We start from the raw sequence: 26,532 nt of genomic DNA, 5'->3' as shown, positions 1-26,532 counted from the left end.
ATCACAATAGTTTACAAGAGATTTACAGCCACTAATGTAAATCTGCAGGCACTTACTCATGTTGGACGTTCTATGGGTTGTAGCTGCAGTAAGTAATGGAGGGGGCTTTTTCAGGGCTGGGGGTCAGGGCTCTGTGTCTATATGAGGTGCAGATTGTTGAATCCACCAGAGAGACTACAAGTAATTTCATGTGTTTCTAAAAAACGGACTTAACGTGAGTAAAGTCCAGTTCAACGTGCAGTGAGATGTGTGTCCACTACCAACCACCTAAACACAGTGTGTTTGTGTTTCAGTATTTCTGCAGTCTGCTGGTCATCTTCTGCGTGGAGCTGGCCAGTGCTGTTTGGACGTACGATGAGGTCAGAAAACGTGTTTTTCTCTTTTCTACAATATAAACTCAGTTTTATTTACAGTCTGTGTTTAAACTAATTGAGAATCATTGACACAAAAATGTTTCTCATTAAGTGCCAATGCTGTAATTTCAACTCTCTTATGTAATCATCACCTCGAACCTTCTAATATCACAGTTCTATCACTGTGACTTGGTTCTTGTTAATCAAGAATGAAACAGCATGAAGAGTTTACGACCTTTTATCCGATATGACGCAAATTACGACTTTATTTCATAACCAGCATTTTTATGTCTTGTGAAATGACGCCTGTGTTCTGACCAGTCGCAGCGAGATAGGAACTGAGCTGTGACCCACGTCTCTGGTCTAAGAATAACCAGACATGTGGAGCACGTCCGGCTCGTTGCTGCTCACACATCAGCTCCCGTTTCACACGGCTCACAACAATGACACGTCAGTCAGGCCTCAGGCCCTCTCTGCCTCCAGGATGCTCTTTATCTCACCAGCTGCCACATGACAGCAGCTGTGTGTGTGTCTTATCTCACCTGTGTTCCATCAGTACACACCTCCCATGCCTGCAGGGGATTGTGGGTATTGTAGTCAGAGTAAATGGCTCTTATCAGAGGAGCTGACACACCTGGCTGGTCTCAGGGTAGAGGGGAACCAGAGGAAGAACAGCCAGGTGTTTTTCATGCTGTGATCGTTCGATCGTTCGTCGTCCTGTTCGTACTGGTAAACCCTGTGCACTGGAAGTGACCCTGTTGTTGTCCCTGCAGTGGAGGAGAGATAATGGAAGGATGATGTAACTGATGTAGGTGAAGTCTCACCTTGACAGGTACGTTTTGTATGTAGTATGAACAGGACGAGCGCTACAATGAGTAAAAGCTGCTTCAGTGTTGATAAGGGCACCGAACCGAGCTTCCAACCTTGAGTTCAGAGGAGCAGACGGCTGACGATGAATGTGTCATTAAATCATAAACTGTGTTCATAATGATCCAAATCCAAATCTGAGAACAGCAGCGAGCGTTGAGTCGTTTCTGTTGACGTTTGTCTGAGGTGTACAGACCGAAGACTTGGCCGGGGTTTAAACCATAGCTGTGCTGGGGGGCTGTCATGTCATCCCTGTTTCTCACTACAGATTCGAGCATGAACTAAAGTAGAACCAGGCAGTTTTACAGTAACAGCTCTGTTTCATGGTTATTACACCAGGTAATTACTGGAGCTCTCTGTCTTTCCCCAGGTGTGTTTGGCCTCCTGTAACCGACACAAATCAAGTTATTACCTGGTTATTACTGCAGGAATGACATTACTTTATTACTAGTATATTAACCCTGTTTTAGTTATTACTGAGATATGAAACCACTATCACTCTGCTGTGAAGTTCTACCATCTGAACTAAATGATTTGTTCTGATGAGAAATACCTTGTATATTTGTCTATAACAAAATACTCATCTTTGTCTCATGATATTTCTTAACTGTGTTGCTATCACACAGTATCGGTGGATCTCATTAAAACAAACTACACTGAGTGAAATCTCTTTGCTCTGATACAAATTTAGAAAAAGCTGCACAGATTTATTTGTTCTCTGATAATAACCGTGTAACCGCGTGTCAGCCGTCGGTGCAGCGCTCTGATATGATCAGCCTCAAGTCCCGGATGCCGAACTACGGTCTGCAGCGTTACCAGTGGCTCACACACACGTGGAACAGCTTCCAGACAGAGGTAACACACACACACACACACACACACACACACACACACACACACACACACACACACACACACACACAAACGTGTTGTGATCATGTGACCTGTGCCCTGACAGGTGTGTGTGTGTTTACTTGTGGACAGTTTAAATGCTGCGGTGTGATCTACTTCACTGATTGGCTGGAGATGACGGAGATGGAGTGGCCTCCGGACTCCTGCTGCTCCAATCAGTATCCAGGCTGCGCTCGACACGCCCACTACCACGACTTGAGTGACCTCCACCAAGAGGTGAGACCCCGCCCACAGTCCATTCAGGGTTTTCTGCAGGTTCGATTAGGAGCACATTTAAGACCAATCTGAATGAGTAAGGTCCACCTCAGCTTCTAGTGCTGCTGTGGATCTGGACCGGACGTGGTGCTAATGCTATGGTGATGCTCCTGAACAGTCCGGGTCTGACTGGAGGCGTACTTCCACTGATCACAAAGAGCCGATGGTCTCGGACAGACAGAAACAACTACAACATGAAACTAGAGCGGCTACTGGTGACAAAGCATTTTTCCTGAAAAGATGTAAAAGTGACGTTACTGCAATAACAGACGGGTTCTCACAGTCCAAGCAGCAAAACCCTGCAGATAAGATCCAGATCCAGATAAACAAGAAGCGACAGGTACAGGTAGGTGACAGGTAGAGGTCAGAATCAGCCTGTTTGGGAGGTGAAGAGTTCAAAGGATCACACAAAAGTCCAACAACAGACAGGTGAGAAATGTGGAAACTTAGACACTGTAGGAGAACTGGTTCTGGACATAAATCACTGGATCTGATGAGGTTAGGCGTGTGAAGGAGGTTCAGGGCAGTGGGAGAGGTGACAGGGACCAAAAGAAAAAGGTAGATAACAGGACTGCGAGCGGGGACCAGACATGAACATTCTGCACCCGGGACGTCTCACAATGTCCTGACTCAAAGCGAACCAGTGCCGGCGTGTCCAGGTCTTTGGGGGAATTCTGGCCAACAGAAACAACAAGAAGGTGAAAGTTTGTGGAGCTGTGTTTTCACATGTCTCGCTCCTGCCACGCGTGGAAAACACCTGGCTCATCCATTGCCATCCCACCCTGGTCCCAAACCCCTTGTAGTCTGGACGCTGCTCTTCGACCCTGCCGTTAAACCCGACTCTTTGTCTCTCTGTGTTTCAGGGCTGTGGTCCAAAGATCTACAGTTTCATTCGTGGGACGAAGCAGCTGCAGGTGTTGCGGTTCCTGGGCGTGTCCATCGGTGTGGCCCAGATCCTGGCCATGGCGCTCACCCTCATGCTGCTCTGGGCGCTGTACTACGGACGGAAGTCTCCACAGCTGGAGTCGCCGCTGCCACAGGAAGCCAGCCCCCTCACAGTCTCACACGGCCCCTCAGCTGGAGCTTCCCACCCAGCCTGCAGCCACACGCAGAAAGGCTGCAACAACAACGTGCCAAGTGAAAACCAGTTTGAGATGGAACGTCTGTCGTAGCAGGTGGGGAGCGGCTTCCAGCTGCAGCCTGGAGATGAGTGGAGGGAATCCTGGAGCCGACTCCTAGAGAGTCGTCATGTTCCCCGTGTTCCTACATGTCATCTATCACCTGGGTGAGGACAGAGTTTCTGGCACTAATAGAAACGATAAAACGAGCAGTGTGGGAATAAACCGGGTTCATCTTGTCATCCAAAACACGTGAACAGTACAGAGAGCAGGGACAGAAACCTGTCAACTGACTGACTGTGGTACTCTGAGGGTTTCACTGGACAGAAAGACTAAAGACAGAACCACTGCTGGACACGTTTCTTGTCCACTTCGCACTGTAGAAAAACGGTCGTGGAGTCGACTGAGGACCCACTGGAAGATAAACTGTGTTTGTCACCGAGATATACTGTATATGAGAATCTGTGCATGTTGTGAAATATTTAATACTATTTGTCTCACAGCTATTGGAGCATTTGATCATTTTATCACTGGAATAAAAATGAAACGTTAAAGCAGGAAGACACTGATCTGTCTCACAACAGACTGCGGGTGGTTGATTTAGTTTCCACTCTGTGGTAGAATAAACCAGAATAACCCACAGGGAAACCTTGGTTCACACATTATTATCTCTAATAATAATAAAAACACACCACCACATGTAAGTCAGTAGATCCTCTAGAGTGAAGATGTATCGATCTGTTGGGTGGAAACAGTCGTAACAGAGTGGAGCATCTTCCCACACAAACAATCTTAGTCTGAGTCCAGAGACCCTTGAGCCAGCAGGTTCCTCAGAGTTCATGTTCTCTAGTGAAGCTGAACCCTTGTTTGTCATGTGAAGCAGTAACTACAGAAACAGGGGAGGTTTTCGTCTGAACCAAGAGTCTCAGTGAAGGAGAACAGCTGAACACGTTAGAGTTCAGTAAAGACAGCACCAGGTTCTGCTTTATTTCAGCTGAAACCGATCCTCTGGATCTATTCGGGAATTGTGAAGCGCCTAATGTGTAAATTCATAGTTAAAGGTAATGTTGCATTGGATTACTTTCTACTGAGTGGTGCTACTGTTTTTTCTGTTTACATATGTGAGGGGGTCACAGCTTCTACCCGCTTCCTCCTGGGTAGTAGGACCATCATCCAACAACAATTTCCCCATGTCCAGCAGAAGACCTTCACTAAAACACGAAGTAACCAAACTGCTGACAGAAGCTTTAAAGCTCTGAAACACCAAACGTCACCTACAACACATTCCTCATCTTTGCTGCAGCTGCTGCTGAAAGTGGAGAACGTAGCACACGGTTATAAGAAGGCTGTCAGCTGTTCGCTGTGAAAAGCTCCTCACATCCAGCAGTGTGAAACTCTACCTCTACAACCACTGCACAGTGCATTAATAGTTCATTTCCCTCAGTGTCCGCTGGATGTGGCTGTCGGAGACGACCTTTTTCTGTTCGCCACTTCTTCCTGTAGTGAACTGATGTGACTGAATCGTGTCTCTGCGACAAACTACACTTTCCTATCACAGCCTCAGATGTTACTGTAGATGTCTCTCACGTAGTTTAGTGCAGCTTATGGTAACAGAACAGACAGGTTGTGTGCTGAATGAAAACACACAGACTGGTTTTAAAAGGACAAAGTTTTATTCTATTTACTATGGACACGGCACCGGACTAAAACCATGGACGTTTCTGATTTTTAGTAATATTCTCAATAATTCATGTATTTTTAAAATGAAACACAAGCTGAACAAATCAGATGTAATAATTATTACTCATCTTCAAAATGTCTTCAGTTTACATGTCCAGGTAACCTCCCTCCAACACGAGGACCAAACGCATGCATGTTGTATCTGGAAGCACACATCAGAACTACAGACACTACAGCTTGTTATGGAAATGATCTAAAAAATAAGACATGGCTTACTACACAACGATTACAGCACATGTGCACAAACATCAGTAACTATAGGAATTCTTCGTTCTTTTGATCCTCAGAAATATATTTGTGCAGTAGTTTCTCCTCTCCCTCAGTTAAAAGGATAATTCCAAACCAAAAACAGAGAAGAATGAGAAGACATCAGTCGCATATGTCACATTTGACAGTCGAGCAGTTGAGGATGATACGGGTGGGGGCAAAAGTTTCTCTTTACAATGACCAAAGAAGAAATGAGTCCACTTAAGACCTTTGTCAGTGGTTTTGCACCGCTGCTCTACTGACTCCAGCTTTAAAAAGGAAAATCACATCATACGAGAGAACAAATCTGCTGTGGTGTAGAAACATCCATCAGGTGTCTCAGCACTGAGGAAAGAAACGTTTTCATAGTTTAAGAAAAGAAAAAAGCTGATATTGTGGTTATCAGGGTTCCACCGGAGATCCAACCCTCAAATATTCACTTCCAATACGAACAAACGTTAGAACTAAAAGGAGAACATCTTGGGATTCTGGGATTTTAGCCTCGCATAGCCTGAAGACTGGAATGGTTCACTAAAACACATGCTAACACTTACAGAAAATGTCAGTTAGACCCTTAGCATCCGAGTTAGTGATACGTTTTATCTTTCTTAACTCTGACTCGGACTTAAGTTAAGTTAAGCTAAGTTCAGTCAGTTATGTGGCGGTCACTAATAGTTATTATTCATGGCTGCTGCAGCTGTCGGTACAATGTCACTAATGTAAATCTCCCTGAAGTATGTGGCCGACACTGTACTTTAACCCTCATACAACGTCGATGAGGAAAAACAACAACATTAGGCAACGTGTGCATTAAATTAATCAGTGACCAAGACAACACAGATAAATGTCAAAAGACAAAAACAGTTCTCTCTTCTCATTTTTCATGATGTGTTCATGAACCGCAGAGAGAGAAAGATCAGGTAAAAAACAGTATATACACAGTCAGGACCGGACCTCGAGCTCCCGGTATCACAGCAGCTGGGCCTCAGCATTCAGTCAGAAGAATCTGCATGCAGAGAAACGTCCGACACATGAAAACACAAAGGCAAATACAAAACCTGCTCCTGTAAGTCAGCTATTTGTTAACCAGTTTACTTCAACCCTGATCCAGAATTGTTACTGTACAGGATTTCTATGGCCGTCACGTATCCAGAGGTTCAGAAAAGAGCAGATAAAAGCAAAAAAGTCAAAATACAAAAATCAACAAAGAAACTTGCAATGATTCATTAAAAAGTACATTGGTGATGCTACAGTACGGTGATTCATTGCATACGAGAAGAGTTAGCTTTTCTGTTTTGTCTTTATAACAATAAAAACATACGAATGAAAATAGTGAATAATGGATGAGACGATTAACAATAAAAAGTAATCACTAATAAATACAGAACACAAACTCAATCAAAACAGGAAATCATACCCAAATATTGAAAAATTGAAAGTTGGATTAATTCAGTTCAGTTCTTCACCTGTGCGATTATGAAAATATCACCTGGTGCTGGGTAATAGGCAAATTAAAATGTTTTATTCTAACTTTTGGGAGACACCACAGAGAGTGACATGAAAGTGACGTGGACGAGCAGTGAGTTCATGACGTCTGAGTGCTGGATAAATGTGGTAAATACATCCTAATCGTATCTGCAACTCTTACGACAGGGAAAAACAAAAGTCAGGTTTAAAGTCACAAAAAGATCATTCCAAAAAATCTGGAGGTTCACTGAATCATTCAGCGCGACGTTTCCAGAATACGTTTCTGTTTCTTAAAAACCAATATAACTAATCCACAAGTCAGACATCAGGACAGGTGAGATGATGGGAAAAGCTTCAGACTGGCTGCGTGCCAATGTACCCCCCAACTTATTTTACATCTAGTTCACACAGAGGTCAGTGGTTCGATATTGTAGCCTTAGTAGGATTTAGCTCTGGAAGACTGTTTCAAAAGTTCAAAAAATCCAAAACAGATCATTTAACAAAACGAATAAGGTTTAGAAGATGGAACTGATAGATTTAATGCTAGTACTTTGAAATTTTGAGTCAACTACGCCCAGCTGACTCCTGAAAGGACTGGTTGCCTGCTGGTTAGCTGGTCAACAACATAAAACAAAGATCTGACTGATTGTTTTTCACTTTGCTGGAGCTGGGCTAGCAGTTTCCCTCTGCTTCCAGTCTTTGTGCTAAGCTAGGCTAGGCCAAGCATCTCATCAGACTCTGGTTCGACAGCTAACTGTGCAGCTCCCTCCATGACACACAGTTCCTTTAAACTGCATCGGAAAAATATAGAAGACGTGTTAGCATCAGTTTTCTTTATGTTTTCAAATTTGAGAGCTACAGGTCTGGTGCAGTAGTGACGATTTCGATTTCTCCCAGACAAAGACCATTTCCTCTTCCTGATGTCTGACTGTTCAAGTGAAATCGTTCCTAAAGGAAAATGCAGAAAATGTTATAATCCAGGGGGAGTTAGCTGAGTTTCGCTGTGCTTTTCCAAGAGAGGTGGCGTGAAGAACAATCCACTTCCAGCATGGACACATGATGCAGCTACCAAACCCTGCCGTCTGGGTCTGTTGTGACGGGGACCCGTGGGGCTCTTCCCCCTTCATTCTCCTGCTGAGTGGTTGTGTTTCTGTGTTGGAGGTGGTGGGTATCGTCTAGAGTGCTGACACCCGGACGATGTTGGCCTGGGAATAGTCGGTGGAGCTGGTGGACTCGTCACCTTCGGGTGTGGTGCCAGGCGGCGTGGGCATACTGATTATGGCAGAGGTGAGGTACGGCTGGTCACAGTTCAGAGGAAGCGTCTCCTCGAATTTGGCGTTCAGACTGGATCGACTGCACCGGCTGGAGGAACACAGGAAACTGTGATGTTAGGTTCACAAGTAAAAAGTTGTGTTTTATTATGAAACTTACCTTCTTTAAAAAGTGAAGTAAAAGTATCGAATACCTTAGAAACCAAAACAACCAAGACCCGAAAACAGACCTCAGGGCTCTTCAGTGTGATGTTTATCTTGTTAGTACTAAGGTGAAAGTCATCTGCAAATGTGTTACACTTCATCCCCATCTGTTGTTAGTAAGACTCTCCTGAAGCACCAGTGATTCAAATCTAAATCCTTTCAACTAAATTACCTGCAGAAAAACAAGACGTGGGATCAGCGTGGAGCCTCTGTACACACCCGCAGCATAGTTTTCCATCTATAGTTTACATTTTACCCGCGTACAGTCAGTAATAAGGAGGTGTGATTATGGCAACCGTTTATTTTTCACTTCCATCAGTGATGATGGGAGGATTCAGCTTGTTTCCATCACTGAGCGAAGGCCACGCTGAACAGGCGCCTTGCGGAGGAGATGTCTTCACTAGATGTTAAAGCAGCAGGTAACTGGGCCAAGTTTCATCAACGCTAAAACTTCAGCCAAAAATCCACCTGAATGACTGGTTATAACTGAATATCTTTGAGTTCTGGACTTTTGGACAGATGTAAGAGTATAGACTACATAGCTACAGAAAAGCTTTATTGGTCAAGTATGTTTGCACATGCAAGGATTTTGACTCTGACAGTCCACATTAAATACATATTTAAATGTGTTATCTGTTCATGTTGCTGGTGGACATGGAGACTTTAGACTTCATGTGCCTGTTTTCAGTGGCCTTGAGCCAGTGAGTGTCCAGGTCCAAGTTCACTGGTTAGCGGATATGTTGACCTTCACGTGGAATCGTATTTACACGCTCTTACGCACAGTGGTCGGATCAATGGCTGTTGGAAATGTTGAGTCCAGCGAGATTTAGGGTGTAGAGATGAGCAAACAGTAGAGTTTGAGCAGTGATGGTTACTGATACAGCTACAGAGCCAGACAGAAACAGGAGGAGCTCGTTTCCCAGCTGTCCATGTTTAGAAGAAAGTTCCCAGAGCTCCCAGACCTCCCACAGCCTCCCACAGCTGGACATATTCTGGATTCCTGCTCTCTGACTCTACATGGGAATATACTGTCACATGCTCTCTGGTGTTTATACACAATATATCTGGGAGCGTCTCACTCGTTTCTGTTTCTAACTTCACTCAGGATATTTACTGTACAGGGAATACCAGCTAAAGTTGTTTTTTACATATATTTACATGACGCAGCTCCTAGAATGAGAAATAAAAGTTTAGAATAAAAATATTAAGCTCTTGCATTTTCCTTAACACCAAAGTTTGGAAATGAACTGCTCTCTGGTTGGTTGGGTGTTAAACCTTTTAAAGGGACTAAAACTAAGGACATGCGTATTGATTTTAGACGTAATGCACCAGGCTCAGTCAGCACTGTAATAAATGTCCAGGCTGTAGAAACGGTTGAGTCCTTTAGATATCTGGACACCATAACTGACAATAAACTGTGCTTTGAACAAAATACAGACATGATGTGCAAAAAGAGTCAACGCCTCTTGGGTCGACGAAGTTTCAGGTTGACAGAACTCTGATGACATTGTTTTACAGAGCCTTCAATAAATGTGTCCTTACATTTTCTTGTATCTTACTTTCTTTTTTGGCTCAGTGTTAAACAGCAAAGTTCAATAAATGGTTAAAGGTTGTAGTAAATCATCAACTCCATTAAGCAGTCTGTCGGACCTCAATATGAGGCAACTGCTGAACATCAAAATGAACCAAAATGAATGAATGACAAACGGATAACAAGCACTCTCGTTCCATGTTAATTTTTTCATTGGGAAGTGATTTGTTGGCTGTTAAAGAGGTATCTTTTTTTTTTTTTGCAGCATGTTCATAGTTGTAATTGTATAATTTTGACAGGAGATGTTTTGATGAAGAGCAAAGTATTTTAAGTTTAAGTTGAGTTAATCTGGAATAATATTCCTGTCTGTTTTTATTCACATTTATGCTCAAAAAACATTTAGTTTTAGCATGTTCAATAAATATTTATCCTGTTCGGCCCATGACCTAAAGTGTGCTTTGAGTTTTGGCCCTCTGTGCAAGTGAGTTTGATACCTGGACTAGACCAACGACTGTGGATCTGACTCAGTCTATAGCTACACAAAACCCTTATCCAGATTAAAATAAAAACAGATATTCTTATTTTACCTTCAGGTTGTTATTTTAATTAGCAGATGCAAGAGCTTACAAAAATAAATAAATGAAACAGTCACAGATCCAAACTAATCATTCTGAATCACAGTTTCATACCTGTTGGTAAATGGTCTCTCTCGGACCTGGATGGTACTCAGCTCCTGGACGTTGCCCTGCAGACCCACAGATATGTTGGAGTTTGGGACGTTGAAGGTCTTCCTCTTCCTGCGAGTGCAGCAAGAACTGAAGCCATGTGGTGAGGAGGAGGATGTGGAGGAAGAACGAGACACCTGCTTTACCAAAGTCACCTCCTTGCAGCTCGCCTCAAACGTCTTCTCATCTACAAACTCGTGGTTCTGAGGAGTCCAGGTGAGGCGTTAAAAAGGGGGCAAGGAAAAAAGGTGGAAGTGTGTAATTCAATGATATGTATGTATACTTGGTGGAATATTATTGTTGTCTGCATTAATTTGTCTTAAAGTGTGATCTGATCTTCATCAGAGTATTAACAAATATAATGTGCCTAAAATAATAAAAAAAAAAATCTGGTCTTTCATGTCTTTATTGAAAACAACCATAAAAACCTCACAGTGCTAATGAAAAAGTATCTGAACCCCTAGAATACCAAATTTAGTTTGGAGGTGTGGACTAGAGCTACTTCCACTGACAAAAACCACTTCAACTGTTTACTCCGCACAAGTAGAATAGATTTATGTGAACCATGCCTCACCAAAAGGAGCTTTCAGAGGATCTACGGTCAAGAATTGTTGGTTATATAAAGCTGGAAAGGTTAAAAAGTGAAGTCAAAGGCTTGAGATTAGAAACTCACCAGTCTACAGTTAAACAATCTACAAATGGAGACACTCAGGGACTGTGGCTACTCCACCGAGAAGTGGGCGACCAGTCAAAATGACCCCAAGAGCCAAAAAAACACTCATCAATGAGATAAAGAAACAACCACAGAGACAGATAAAGATTCGAAGGCATCATTGGAAACTGGCTAACATCTGTGCAGGTGAAACATTGAACAAGCAGAAGATGAATTCCCAAGTGTTTCAAAAATGATCAGGATAATGTAAGAATGTCTGTTCATCAGCTGAGAGTCTGTAGAAGTTGGGTGATGCTACAGGACAATGATCCAAAACACACAACAGAATGGCTTCAGAAAAACTAAATCCACCTTCTAGAGTCAGAGTCCAGACCTCCACCCAACAGAGATGCTATGGAACGACTAGAAGAGAACTATAAGGTTTTTATGGTTGTCCTCAATAAAGACATGAAAGATCAGATTTTCTTATTTTAGACCCATTCTATTTGTTAATACTTTGACTTAGATGAAGATCAGATCTTATTTTCTGACAAATTAATGCAGAAAACCATGAAATATCAAACGGTTCACATACTTTTACCTTGCCACTGTAATGCAAACTGGAAGAAACTGAACTGAAGAATTAGGCTGTCTTGTGCTAATGAAACTGAAATGTGCTTCCTTCAATCATCTTTATCGTTTTCCTGGTATTGTGAAGTGGTACCTACCCATGTGCATTTCTTTGCAGATGACTTACATTTGGAAATGTCACAGTTTAGAAATAACAGTGTCAGTGTGTGTGTGTGTGTGTGTGTGTGTGTGTGTCCTCACTGTGGTCTTTTCCAGGCAGTGCAGGAGGTGATGATGCAGCACCTCAAAGTTGGGGTTGGCTTTATACACCAGCGCCTGTCCTGCTTCCTTGGACGCCTTCAGGGAAGAAACAAAGATCACATAACCGCACAGTGAGTGCGTCACAGGGCATGTCTTCAGTCAACAGTACAAATAAAGTCTGACCCACCACGACACCTGGACAGGACTAACACTTCGCTGTATCTGACTGATTCAAACTTGGGACACTTACAACAGCTGTTTAGCGGCTGTGTCACTGTTTTCTAAACGGGTTTGTGCTTCTGCTTGTTTGAATGTGAGCCTCATTTGAGCCGAGAGAGCCTCAGGGGGATCAGACTGAATGTGACACGGGTGGACGGACAGAGGGACTGAGGACTGTGATCACTGTGAGGAGCTCAGCTAAGTCCGTTTTTAAAGAAAAAAGCCTGTTTGCAGTCTTCTTCAGAGTCAGAAAACAAGCCAGGGGCTAACATAATTAAGGGTCCATCCTAAGAGGGTCCTATACCACCCTCCTGAGGAGCCTAAAGGAAACCACAAACCTCAGACATGGAAGCCCCAAAAAAAGTAATCAACCTTATTCCCTGGGACCTTCCTAGCAGCACCAAAGCAAATGGTTTAGAAAACTTGAGACCTGAGGACCCTGAAGGAAATGGCGGACCTAATTGATGCACCTCAAACCTATGCACCCTAAAACTAGTGATACGTGTTGTTCCCAAAGATCTTGAAGCAGTTCATGAATCTTACCCCCCCCCCCCAGTGTGTACTGTATATACCAGTGGTAAAGTCTGACTTAGACCAGTGTTTAGTGTGAATATGTCCCAGACCAGACTTTACTCTTTCTTTTCATTCCTCCCATCTGACTCTGAGTAAAACATCAAACAAGCATTTTTCTCTAAATTCCATAATGTTCTCAAACCTAAAGAGGTCCGTTTGTTGAGCAACGCCGCCCTCGACCACCACCTCCGAGTCACACTGACTCTGTCCGCTGGATGCCGCGAGCCGACTGACATGCGGCTCAGTCCAGTATCATTCCTCCACACTGGGATGGACTCCAACATGTAATCATGATGTTACGAGCAGCGAAGTCAGTTTGCAACTGAGCCACATGGCAGGGCCAGTAAAAATGCAATGAATCCGACCAAAACAAAAAAGAAGAAGAAACGAGCTGAGAGATGAAGGTGTACAGCGTCTGCAGATGAAGCTGTTGGTGTCCTGCTGGTGAGATATAGACCGTCAGGTCATGCACCACTTGGTTAGTAAGAAATAAATGATCCTCCTCTATGTTGGCAAAGAAAGAAGAAATCAGGGACGATAGTGAGTCAAGGTTGTCGCCACAGACAAAGGCCGATGTTGGAGTGAGACAGACAGTTCAACAGTAACACTTTGAGTTTTAAACTCTACAGCTCACTGTCTCTAAAGAAGGCCAGATTAGGTAACACCACTCAGCTCTTCAGCCACTTTGTCCTGGGGCTTACCTGTGGTATTACTACAAAAAACTATTGAGAGACACGGCACACGCAAGCAAATATTTTTACTTCATACATTAGTGACTGCACCACTTCTTCTAGTTCTTCTTAATACTCCATCAGTTTGAAAAACTGCCTCAGGCCTCGATCAGGAGTATTGAGCTGTGCAGTGCTCAGTTTTCCCAACACGTCTGTCAAGGTTTGAGGAACTAAAACTACCTACTGCTACCACTTTGCTAAAGATGGAGAACTGTCAGGGTCAGAAAAGTGGTGGATACGGCTATAAGAAACTTTGATTAATACTTAATACAGTAAAACAATAAGAGGATTCCTGTAAAATCTTCTGTTGCTGCATAGGAAACGTCCAGTGAATGTGAGGTCTGTGCTGCAGGTTTGGACAAAGTCATTCATTCTGGAGGTGTATTCCAAATCATGTCTTTGGCCTTTTTTATGATTAACTAGATCCAGTGGAAATGATGTTACTGTTGAACCAAATGGATGGATAAGTAGACACGGGGCGATAAAGAAACATCAAAGCATGATGAAACATTTGAGTATGAAGATGAAAAAAAGGCAGTATGAGGACGTTAACAGCCAATCTCCCTCCGGTTCACATCGAGCATCCAGCATGCAGCAGCCTGCAGCGTTAGGCCACGGCTCAAGAAAACATGAAAGAAAGAGCAAATCAAAGGATAGAAAACAGCAGCATCCGACGACGACGACTGCATTTCCACGGTTACCTCCTCATCTGGGTCAATCAGCAGCCGGCTGCGTTTGTACTGCAAATAAGCATTAGCTCCTCCGCTCTTCACCGCACGAATTCTAGCAAGCCTGGTTTTCTGTTTGTGAACACATACAAACGTCCGTTTGTGGTCGCCTGGGTGTCTGCTGCACAAAGCTGATTAAAGCAGCACAAACTGAAACTACGTTTGGTGAACAGAGACAACACATAAAGATAAGAGAAGAAGAGTTCGCATGTCACAGGGCTGATGGGATTAACTGAACATCTGCAAACAAGCTAGGAGTGAAAAGCACGCCACACGGTGACATGCTGCCAGTTTTACCCTCGTTTATAAAGAGAAGAACTGACACTAAGGTAACTGATGATTTCAGGTGCTTTGTAGGACTCTCAGTCTGATGTGGGTCTGTGGACAGTTTGATCCTCTGTGGACACACAAGTGATTCAGCTGTTTCTTTGTAACTTTCCTACACTGTGTTTATGTTGCCCCCCCCGGATAAACAGGGAGCGCCAACACAACCAGAAAACTCATCTGTTGATGTTGGGCGGAAGTGGAGCCCTGGACACAGTTTCCTCCTCTCTTTGTCTTCCTGTCTTTTCTCCTGTGGGTTACGAGCCGCTGCCTGGCTGAGTTCATGTGTTTGTTCCACTTCACACACACACACACACACACTCACACACACAGGTTTAACGTGGGGTCTGATAACACACTTAATGCATAAACGACTAGATCTTCCTCTCAACTTGCTGCTGATGTGTGGAAACATGAACTTTGTTGATTTGAAACCGTCAGCAGTGAGTTGGGAGGACGCTTTGTGTTTTAAACACTCATTTCAGTGTCGTCACCTTCTGTGCTCGTCTCTTCTCCGCTCTCTGGCTCTGGTGGTATATTCGGCTGAAGTTGGAGACGATGACGGGAACGGGCAGGGCGATGACCAGCACGCCGCTGAGGGAGCAGATAGAGCCGAAGATCTTCCCCATGATGGTCTTTGGTACCATGTCACCATATCTGAGATGAGAGAAAGGACAGGGGGCGTTTGATTTCAGGTTTACAGTTTAAGACTGTGAGGATAATGATGAGCAGCAGACACCAGATGTTTCCAGTTTATTCGATTCAGTTAGATTTCTATAAGTGTTCAGTATACAATCCAGTGCATTTAATAAACAGTTCATCAGTAAGCAACAGCATGAAAACATAGTTACCAACACGTATATTCATCCACACTTCCTAAGAAGTCCTGCTAAACATGAAGCAAACAGTGGCTACAGAACTGATGTGTCTCCGTGTTCCTGAACACTCATCATCTCCTCTCTTCTTCGTCTCCAACGGGTTTCGCAGATGAACTGCGCGTGTAGATTTATTTATGAATAAGGAGCGATGGGTTTGCTGCCGCTGACAGATACTCAATGTGGAAACTAAATGCTTATTTGACTTTTCCACACAATCAGCAGGAAAAGGAGCTGACTCAGCATTTTTCTCTTCACTCTGTGTTTTCTGAATGAAGCTGCAGCTCAGTCTTCTTCCACACGGAGGAGCCAGAGATCTGCAGAGAGCGACGACTCCGTCTGTGCTCACCAGAGAAATACATTCAGGAAACTTCTGCAGGGACGCGAGTTCATTTTAAAATAAATGCACTTGATCAGTGTCTCTGGTGACAGCGTCTCCTCTCTGCCCTACTTTTCAAACGTCCTCCCCCTCCCTCGATTAAAACGCGTCTCATTCATTATTATCGGACAGGCAGATATTCCATCCGATGGGCGTCCCTGCATTCCCAGCATGCTCAGCGTTCAGATGTTTATATCAGTTTGTTCATCAGCTCAAATGAAATCCTGTCACAGAGAAGCTGAAGGTTTGTCCACACAGGACGTGATCAAATGTTCAAGAGGATAAGCAATAATCTAAACATAGGTCTTTAATCTTACACTGTTCCAGCAGCTGTGAGAAAATATTCTACTAATTTAGCCGTAGGAATTAAGACGATGTGGCTTGGCTCCTATTCCCTGCTTAAACCTGCCAGCACACAGCTTGTGAAGGAGATTAAGGTAAAAACACCTGGAGACACATTACAGCAGTTTGTTCTGAAAGTCAGAGTCAGGGACCTGAAACACGTGTGGAGATTCTTCTCTGACGTCCCTCTACAATAAACATCCATACAATCACTTAGTCATCAGACAAACTGCAGAACTTCACTCAGAAACCTCCAGTTTTCAACTTCTCCATCTGCAGATTGAACCACGTGCTCCATGTTTTGGATTTTCTGATTTTCCCTGCACATAAACGCGTAAATGATCCTGGACTCGGACTGGAACGGCTGCACAAGCGTGTTGTTAGCGTGTTTCTGTGTTTCCTCCAAGGCCAAGTTAAAGTGTCAGTGACTGATCTCGCCTCGTCTCCACCTGCAAACCTTTAAACCTCCAGTCTCAGCGTCTCCGCAACCATCAGCCAATCAGAGGCTGCGACCTTGTCTCTGTGTTTGTGTGTGTCACAATAGGACAGTGAAAGCTACAAAGTCATAAACACAAACGCAGAGTACAGATGTGTGTGCTGCTCTGTCATGTGACTGTGTCCTTCAACAAGAGTGTGTGGTGTGTGTGTGTGTTGACCTCCTCGTCAACACACACACACACACACACACACACACACACACACACAGTCGTGCTAAAGCCTTAACGAGGACCCCTCATTACCTGTGTAAAGAGCTCGGTCTCTGAAGAGCTACCTGCTGCAGTGTTCGCCCTCCCAGAGACATCACCTGGCGAGGGGTGGGGTTACATCCCATTTTACTCTTCTTCTGAGTTTTTACTCAGTAACTCAGAGGTCTGTGAGGATTTCCTGTGTTCCTTCAGGGTAAAAGCCCCATAACCTCTCAGGTTTGAGGTCTGGGTGAGAGCCGCTCCCCCCGGGGCGAATCTAAACTTTCATCATCATGACGATTTCTTTATTAACTGAGGTGTGTGGGGGTCTCGTCCTTGACCACAGATGCAGCAGAAGCAGAACTTTGCTCTCATCTTTTATTCAGAACATGTTGGCTGCAGAGTCGACTTTCCTCAGATTCACCTTGATCACCAGGTGATACACACACTGACATCACTGTCACATCGTCCTCTGTCCAAACAAACAGCAGATATTCACAGTGACGCAGCAGTCAGCACTTTCCCCTCTCACTGCTGTCAGAATCATCCACGACATGTGGGTCCAGCTGAAGGTCAAACACTGAAGCTGCTGAACTACACAGTCACGTCCTCTGATTTCAGTCGTGTGCTTTTGTCCTGATGTCCGGAGTTTAACAACATGCTGAGGTCAAGTGACCCAAGCAGAAACTCCTCTGACACAATAACACACACTGACACACACTACGAGCTGCAGTTCGCTCTGACAGAACATTGGGTTCTAACCACAGCAGGTTGAAACCTGCACCAAGATCAGAGCCGAACCTTCAGACCTGAAGCCTCAGGGCTTGAACCTGGATCTTGACCTGTGGCTTTTAGACAGTGGGATCACTGTGTGTGATGTGTGAGCAGACTGAAGCAGCGCAGCGTAGGAGGTGGTTAAACATCAGCTGCAGCTCTTATCAGTCTGCGTCCTCCCTCCATCTTTACATTATTAATCCTCCCTCCTGCACAGAGATAACACCTCAGTCCTTTCTGAGTCAAACTACCTGCTCACCTCTCAGTTTATCTCACTCCACGTCTTAATTACAAATTTACACTTCAATTAGACGCAGTGACACGCTCGTAACCTCTGTTCAGAAGGAGAAGAAGAGGAAGCGACACAGATCAGAGCAGGATGTTAGAAACATTTGTGACCGCAGCTAGTATCTGTGAACAGGTGGATGAAAACGGTTTTAAATGATTGCAGATAAGAAGTTACGTGTTGGGGAGCGCTGCAGGAGACTGTACACGTTTCTCTCCGGCACTGCAGTAACACGTTAAATTACAGACGACCTGTAGGAAATCAGTTAAAACACCAGACAGGAACATACAGTGCTCCGAAACATGAAGCTGATTAAACAACTAAAACATACGATCGAACCCTGAAGTGTCACTAGTTGGTGTGTTGGTCCCTCAGTGGGAAAATACACTAAAGCAAGTGCAGTGCAGATCAACTGAACCACAGCTGTTTCACTGTCCACATGACAGAAGAGTCCGTCTTGATCAACAATCATCAGAAATTTCCAGGTGCAGACGATTAATCCGTGTTCACACCGAGGTCAGAGTGAAGCTGGAACCTGGGACTGATCTGCTGATCAGTGAAGCTGGATCACAGTGATCGATCCCATTGCTTCATCTCTTAATCTCCACCGGGCTGATGGAGGCTATCTCTAATAACACCACCTCCTGCACTCAGCAGTCCACAGGAAGCACCTTACACAACCTCCTGCGTTCTTTCACGAGCATTTTCCACGTGCAGGACAAGATGTGCAGTAACGACAAAGTGCAACAGTTGGAGGTTCTCCATCTGCACGTGGGGGGGCACCCGACTGAACCCAGACCAGAGTTTACCTCCGGAGCCGTGTGGTTCAGGTTCAGGGGAGCTGGTTTAAAGGTTAACAGACACGTTGTGTTAATAGTTTCTCAGAGAATCCAGAACACAGTGTTTCTCGAACCTTGACCCCGAGCTACAGTCAGTGATCAGACACCTGGGTGGACAGATACAGCGCGTAGGAAAACATCCTGACCTGTTCAGTAATGACTGATATTTACCATTTATACTTCTTCTTCTTCTCCACGTGTAAATCATTTTTCTGGGGAGTTAATGTGCCTCATTGCTGTGTGTGTGTGTGTTTTGGCAGCTTGTTCAGATTGTCTCTGTTTAACAGATTAAAGAGCCAAAAGGCTTTCAGTGGCAGTTTAATCACCGTGTCTGATCCTCTAACCCTCCAGCCGACACAATACACAATAATCCAGCTCAACACACACACAGATGTGAACTATGTGCAGTATTTGGGTACTTTTTGTTTTGCCAATATTTCGTCTCTTCAGTGAAAGCAACTGAAATGTTCACTGAACGCTCCAGGACTCACTAAGCTGTTCAGCTTTTCTTATTCTGTTACTGAGCTGATGCAGGTCAGGGACTTTAGAAACCTCATTAGGTCCTGGTACCTGACTCTACATCTGACATCTGACTCTACTCACACCTTCTCATTTTCATCACTTCCCATTTCCAGCTCTGCAGCATCCCAACGATGCAGATCACATCACACACTCCGTGGCCCTGTGGCTCTCCCCCCTCTCCATGTCTCCATGTTTTATCAGCAGGTGGTAAAGACAGAGCAGAAGAGGAACCAGAGGGGAGGAATAAAGAGGAGGAAACTGGCAGCTCAGCAGGCAGCTGATGAAGCCCATTATCCTCCAGCCAACAGCTCACTGCTCTACTGATAAGGCCCTAAAGCCTCGGTGAGTGATAACAATACCGTGAAGTTGCTGCTGGTAGCTGATATTTTACCCTCTGAAAATAGGTTCACATAAGTTTCAGTAGAGCTCGGCAGCAGTTTCCTGATCCTCGGCCCGTCTCAGTATGAAGTCCATAAAGGACCAGTTGTGTCTTATACAGCACAGCAGTCGCTCTTCATCACTGAAAGGCTGTATAATGGGTTGGCATTGCTCTCCAGATCCAGGTTCAGTTGGTTATTAACCAACATGAAAGAAAGTGTGCGGCGTGAGACCCAAACAAAGTCTGCAAGTCAGTCGCTACTCCATTTGTGTGAGCTGAATCCAGACAAATGCACCATCATTTTCTAAACTCCTGCTGCTCGGTCCAAACCTCAGTCTGCACTGAGACCTGCTGAAGAGCAGCATCAGTACCTGAACATGTTTCTGCTCCCGTTTTCCCACTGAGACCAGATGATGAGTGATGATGAGCACAGCTTTGCTTCTGCTCTGTCTGGGATTCGACTGGTCACATAATTAGGTATGAGCTGTGTGTGTGCGGCAGTGATCAGTGTGTTGGTAGGTGGCAAATGAGCTTTACATGCATTGGCTTAAAACTAATTAATGTCTTTAGCACACAGACAGGAAAGATTCATTTAAAATTAGAATCTGTTATCAGTGAGTGACGAGCAGCAGCAAAACAAATGTCTAGAAATAAAACAACAAACTTACTTCAACCCCGCATGCATGCACGCACACGAACACGCACGAACACACACACACACACACACACACACACACACACACACACACACACACACACACACACCTGCAGTTGGAAATACCACATGCCCCAATACAGACAGAGACTCTGGAGTTTTTCTGGAGCTGGTCAGGAGCAGACACACAAACAGCAGCTGGATTTAATTTTTCAGACTATGAAGTATGAAATTAAAAATGCTGCATGAAAACACTGATTTAATAATTGTGGAAGAATATTTTTCTTCATTTTGCAAAAAACGTCCACGCCTGCTCGAGGCAGATACGTTTATGGTGATAAGGGAATAAGTATGATCAATGAGGATGGAAATGCATTTGTGGGAAAAGAAACAGGCTGAAATGGTCAAGAGGGTTGATTAAGGAGAGAAAAATGACTTTGTAAGGTTTTAAATGTTGTGACATGATTTTAAAAACACTGCTGCTTCCCCCTGCGCTCCGTGGGGTTCAGTGCATTTCTGTTTCTGTTTCTACACCAACTGGAACTAGAGACAAAACTCATCCCAGGTTGGATCAGTGTAACATTTCACCAGCTACAACATGAACCTGCAGCTTCCAGCACACATGGAACAACACATCTTTTCTAGCTACAGTTTGTTCATAGGGAACTCTACTCACCTGTGAAAAGGATCCAGATGAGAGTTGATAAGACTGGACCTGGGTTTTACCTGTCAGGCTACCTGTAAGACACTACCTAAAATGACAACATCTGGTTGTGTTCAAGTTTCAGAATGAAGTAGCTGAAGTAGCCAAGCTTTCTTCTCTGCATTCACCTTTATGTTCTCTAAAATGATGCTGCGTGTCATCAGAGAGCTGTATTTCACATTTGTGTGATTTTCATGTCAAAATCTTCCGTGTGTCCAGGTTAAATCTTTTTTTTTCATATCTAGAGCAGTTTTCAGACCAGCACTGGAACTCTGAACGTCTCTAGATGTTACCCGGAGCTGCTGTATGTCACACTTGCCTTTTTGCGCAGTAAAACACCAGAAAGTAAATAAGCAAATGCTGCTGTTGAACTGCACTTGTCTCCTTCAGGAACCGGCGTTTCTAATAATGTGACCGATGCTGCTCACACTTTCACCTAAGTGTGAATTAACTAACACCACAATTTACGTCATGTAGAAATCAGAGAGCACACGTTGTCCTCAGTTTATCCGCATGTATCCGACTCTGTTAGAAACCCACTTTCTGTGTCTCTGGCCCCTTGAATCAGTTTCAAAATTAGATTTTATCTGTTAGTATCACAACTGGTTTCACTGTTTTCTCTTCGTGTTTATGGGCAACTGATCTGAAGAGAGTCAGTCCGCCCTCTTCCTATAGACACCATGCTGACAAATCTGTCACCTGACAGAGTAAATTTGACCTTGATTCATCTGCTGCACACACACACACACACACACACACACACACACACACACACACACACACACACACACACACACACACACACACACACACACACACAGACATTCTGAGACACAAGAGAACCTGCAGGATGTGTGACAGGTTTGTTTATTTGTGTGCAGCAGCAGAAACTGCACATATTCATATTCCCATCTGTCTTAATCACAGCAGCACTTTCAAAGCCTCATTGGAGTTGGAGTTAATTAGCAAGAGAACACTTTAGTGTCATTCTTGCTAAATGAAGCTGCAGCTTTTAACAGTAGTGCAGCCTGAACACACCAATACTCTTTATGACGAAACATTAGCTTTAAACGCAAATACTGAAAATGATTGCAGGTTTCCTTTTGCTAATGTGTATGATTAGAACAAACAGCTTCTGACTGACTGACTAATCTGCAGGTATCCTCGTTCCTGTTCAAATGGGATTGTTGGGTTTTCTATATCCTTTTTTGTATAATTATTCTCTGTAAGGTCTGAAACCCTTAACACTGTAAATTGCCCTGAGATGACTTCTGTTGTGAATTGGCGCTACACAAATAAAACTGTATTGAATTGAATCCTTAGTCTGGTGCAGGAGAGATGAAGTAATTAATACAGTCAAAACTCTGAGAAAACACAATGAAAATACTGTGTTTATGTAGTGAGTAACTTTGAGTTCATCAGCAGTGAACGCAGCAGATTCATCCAAAGTGTGAGTGTGACCAGAAGCTGTCGATAGGACGGTGCAGAGGCTGACGTGGATCAGAGGAGCTTCAGCATCTCAGAATATCAGAGCTGTTTTCATTCTTCATTAATCTGTCATCTACTGCTCCATCCAAACTCTTACTCATCATCTTGTCGAGGAGGAGGAGGAGGAAGAGATGGAGCGAAGAGCACAGAAAATAGATGGAGTCCTGAGGGGAAGACGTGTGCAGCTCTGTCTCATCCCACAGGACGAGACAATAAATCTCGTTTTCTGCGTTGTCGCTGCGAGGCTTCGGCACATCTTCGACGTGACTAATTGAAAAGGCAGATTATGTGTTGACTTGTGCTGCAGTGCTGAACTCTGACCCCGGCAGGCGTCTGCTGCGTTTCAGGCTGTGAAAAAGTCGCTAGAGCTCAGCTGTTGTAGATGGAAGAGCTCACTGACTAATTACTGTAAACTGACCTGGAGGCAGCTCAGCTTTCAGCGAGGCTCCTGAAAAGGTTTTCATCTACTGTCTCTTCAAAACAAGGAGAAATGGGCTTACACCTGTTTTAATGTCACTAATGTGTCGATAATGCGTTTCATGATGTGTGAAGTTCCCACAAACAGAAAATAAAGTCAAAGAAGATTGCACAATGATTTCCTTAATTTAACCGTAATTTAGCTACGTAAATACAGCAAAGTTAAATTTTCAGAAATTATCTTCATGGTTAAAACCACAGCAGCACTTTATTCACTTTGATGAAATTGAATATTGAGGTGAAGATTCAGTTTTGTATGTTTTGTCTTTTCTCCTCTTTCAGAGCTTTAAATGGAGATAAAGAAAAACCCGCTCTGCTAAAAGTTGAGAGAAGCTCAAGGTCGAGGAAATGTGCAGACCCTCGGCAGCAGCCACTAACAAAAAGCTGAGAGATTCCTAAGAAAGGCCCCGAGTTCTGTGCCACAGAGGAGGAACAAAACAGGTCAGTTTGTTCCCTGGTGGACCATTTCTCCGTTTTACAGCTCTCTGTTCTCTCCGATCAGCAGCAGAGCAGATTTATGTTGAGCTGGAGTAAAACTGCAGCCTTGAGAGCGGCTACTCTGAGTGCGAGTGTAAACCCCAGAAGAAGAAGAGCAGGGACATCCATAACACAACAAGCTTATCATCAGCTCTTTGTGCTGTAAAACACTCAGGTTAGAATCTGGGTTCTGCTGCGGACACGACAATAAATCAGCCTCTAACGGAACGCACGACATGAAGCCTAAAACATAAGTTAAGCAAAGTGTCCCCCGCCGTTTACTAAATCTATTTGTTGTGTTAACATTTTTAAATCTCCTACCGAGACGTTCTGAAAAAGATATATATACCATACTCTCTGTAATTCTGCCAGACTCTCTCATCAATCAGCTTTAGTAGTGATGGTTAAATCTATTGAAATTATCCCAATAAAGTGCAACTGTACATAGGTTCTTGAGTAAATATACTTTACTACAGAGGTGGTTTTCCTTTCAGATCCAGAACAGTCCAAAAACCCTGTCTCTGTCTGTCTGGACTTGTTGTCAAACTCGGACACACAAGAATCATCTTTGACGTCATCCTCGAATGGATGTTGTTCCAGAACTTCCTGGATTCAGTGATGTCACACGTGTGTCTCTTTATTAAAGAGGAGAAGAAGAAGAATCACCAACATTTCCATTAAGACGCTGAACGTTTGTGTGTGTGAAATGCGGATGTCAGAGAGCAGAGGGATTCTCGGCGATGACAAAGTTAATTAAACTCAGAGACACAAACACACTGAAGAGTAGAGAAGTGAAAAGGCCTTTTATGTGCTTCTCTCTGGACCTTCAGTCAGGTCATTTATCTTCCTCCTTCTAGGCTGAAACTTTCCTAATCACCACCAGCTCCAGAATTTCCCAGAAGATGCTGCAGGAAGTAAAAAAGATCTTTAACAAAGAAGTACGAAGGTTTTTAAAGTTCAAACGAATTTAAACTTCTTCAGCAGTTGTGTCACATCCTGTTTTACGGCCAACCTGGTTCCAGATCTTAGACTGCAGCTCGGACCAGTTCTCCTATTTAAAGAGGACTGTGGCTTCTTTAGCCAGCTGGAGAAAGGAATCATGGCTGTGTAGGACTGAGCTTCCTGTGCTGTGCAGGTGTTTGCAGCTGTGACAAGCTGAGTTAACCCCTTCCTCTGTTTCCAGACAAAGACCAGCTCATTAAGAGGTCTTAATAGAATGGTGAAAAAGATAAACAGGACGGTGAAGGTAGAGAAACCCTGAATCTGAACCGATAATTTACAGAAGAAAGATGCACAACAGCTGCTGAATTCAACTCAAAGCTTCTGATGATGATATTAGACCGTCCACGGTCATTTCATCGTAAATCACGTGACTCTGACAAACAGATGACAGATAACTTTGGGAGGTGAGAGGCTCCACGCTTCACGTTCACCCTGTGTCAGCAGTCTCACTTTGATGATGTTTCTGATGATTTAGATCCTTGTCAGCTGTCGATAACTAACAGGTGGTGTTCTCTCTGAGAGTCGATGGAGAATCAGGTTTCTTCTGCTGATGTGTCTCACAAAGTGGCTCAGCTCAGGTTCAGGAGGCACCCGATGAAAAACACTCATTTACACGAGGACCTTCAAAAATAAAATATTTAAATGATCCACAGCTGACGTTGGAGTCCTTTAACAGCACAGAGGATCCTTTAGGTTACTCCCTACCTCTATTCTTCTTCACTGAACCCTGAATGTGACCCCTGTCAGACACGAGCCTAAAATGAAGAGAAGAAGAATGTGGAGGCCGAGGCGTTCAGCTGCACCAGATTAACGTCTCGATGCTCTGCAGCAGCCGTATTTATCAGGGCTTAAGTCAGTCAATGACAGCGCAGCGCCTCATCTTGGAGCTATTAGAGAGCGAGGAGATTAGCCGCGATGTGCTTCGAGATCTCGGTAATGTGACAGCTCCATGTCAGAACATCTAACACTCGCATTTTTTTGAACATGTGTCGGACCTGGAAACGAAGCGCTAAAGACCTGGAACCAAAATCACGAAGGAGTGAAAGAGAATCCTCAGGTGAATCTGCACTGTGACTTTCAGCTCAGTGTTTAGGTTGAACACAGGATCGGGATCAGGATCAGAGACCAGACACCAGACATGATGCTGATATTAGACTTACATTCATCAAGTGCAGCTTTAAAGGTAGAGGAAAGCAACAAATTAAAGAAACACATGTAGAGCGAAGAGACGAGTTGGTGCAGAAGAGCAATAAGAGAAGAGATTCATTAAAGCAGCCGAACGAGCTGCAGTAAAAACGACCCGATGGGACTCATCTGTCTCCAGTAAACCGAGAAGCTAATGAGAGAGGAGACAAAAGACGCAGCCGCCGAAGCTCAGTTACAGAACAGAACAGTTACAGCGATAAATAATTCTGGAACAGCAACACACAGGCTTCAGCACAGGAACCAATGGACTTAGTGATCTCAGGCCATGACAACCTGCAGAAAGTGGGGGGAGGAGGGAGTCGTCGTGGAGATGACTGGTTTCCACAGCGACAGTGATGCTTCAGTCCATCTGTGGTTGAGAGTGAAGATCATGTGTACGTGTAAGAACACAGTTTTCACTTTCAGAGTGACGTCTGGCGTCTGATTGGCTGATTATCATTATGAGAACCAGAGCTGACTGGAGGTCAGACGGAGGAGAAAAGCTGTGGTTTGACATTCATTCCCATTACATTTACATTTAGTCATTTAGCAGACGCTTTTATGCAAAGCGAGTTACAAGTGAGGAACAAGGCAAGCAAACAAAATCTAAGTCAAGGAGAAACAACATCTAAGCAAAGTGCTATCAAAAAGTGTTTCTGTTTCACGGGATGTGAGAACAAAAGAGTAGAAAAGTTTTTTTTTTTTTTTTTTTTTTT

General features: G+C 44.0%; 2 protein-coding genes across 3 annotated transcripts in view; one reads left to right on the top strand and one right to left on the bottom strand.

The window, feature by feature from the left end:
* The window catches only part of tspan12 (tetraspanin 12), an 8,601-nt gene extending 4,486 nt beyond the window's left edge, over positions 1–4,115 (top strand). Inside the window, exons 4-7 of the mRNA XM_026362024.1 lie at positions 294–359; positions 1,968–2,075; positions 2,205–2,348; positions 3,251–4,115. Coding sequence (XP_026217809.1) covers positions 294–359; positions 1,968–2,075; positions 2,205–2,348; positions 3,251–3,559 — 627 coding nt within the window. The 3' untranslated portion in view covers positions 3,560–4,115. The remainder of the gene's footprint in view (positions 1–293; positions 360–1,967; positions 2,076–2,204; positions 2,349–3,250) is intronic.
* A 1,044-nt stretch (positions 4,116–5,159) lies between these two features.
* The window catches only part of kcnd2 (potassium voltage-gated channel, Shal-related subfamily, member 2), a 43,423-nt gene continuing 22,050 nt past the window's right edge, over positions 5,160–26,532 (bottom strand). Inside the window, exons 2-6 of one of the 2 annotated variants that reach the window (XM_026363948.1) lie at positions 15,242–15,404; positions 14,397–14,495; positions 12,173–12,268; positions 10,654–10,892; positions 5,160–8,320 (exon numbers count right to left, since the gene is read on the bottom strand). In XM_026363948.1, the coding sequence (XP_026219733.1) occupies positions 8,134–8,320; positions 10,654–10,892; positions 12,173–12,268; positions 14,397–14,495; positions 15,242–15,404 (784 nt within the window). In that variant the 3' untranslated portion in view covers positions 5,160–8,133. The remainder of the gene's footprint in view (positions 8,321–10,653; positions 10,893–12,172; positions 12,269–14,396; positions 14,496–15,241; positions 15,405–26,532) is intronic. The other variant, XM_026363947.1, reaches the window with a different exon arrangement.

The sequence above is a fragment of the Anabas testudineus genome, chromosome 23 (assembly GCF_900324465.2).
Source record: "Anabas testudineus chromosome 23, fAnaTes1.2, whole genome shotgun sequence".
Lineage (NCBI taxonomy): Eukaryota > Metazoa > Chordata > Actinopteri > Anabantiformes > Anabantidae > Anabas > Anabas testudineus.
The sequence above is the reverse complement of the archived record's forward strand: the minus strand, read 5'-3'. Positions and strand labels throughout refer to the sequence as shown.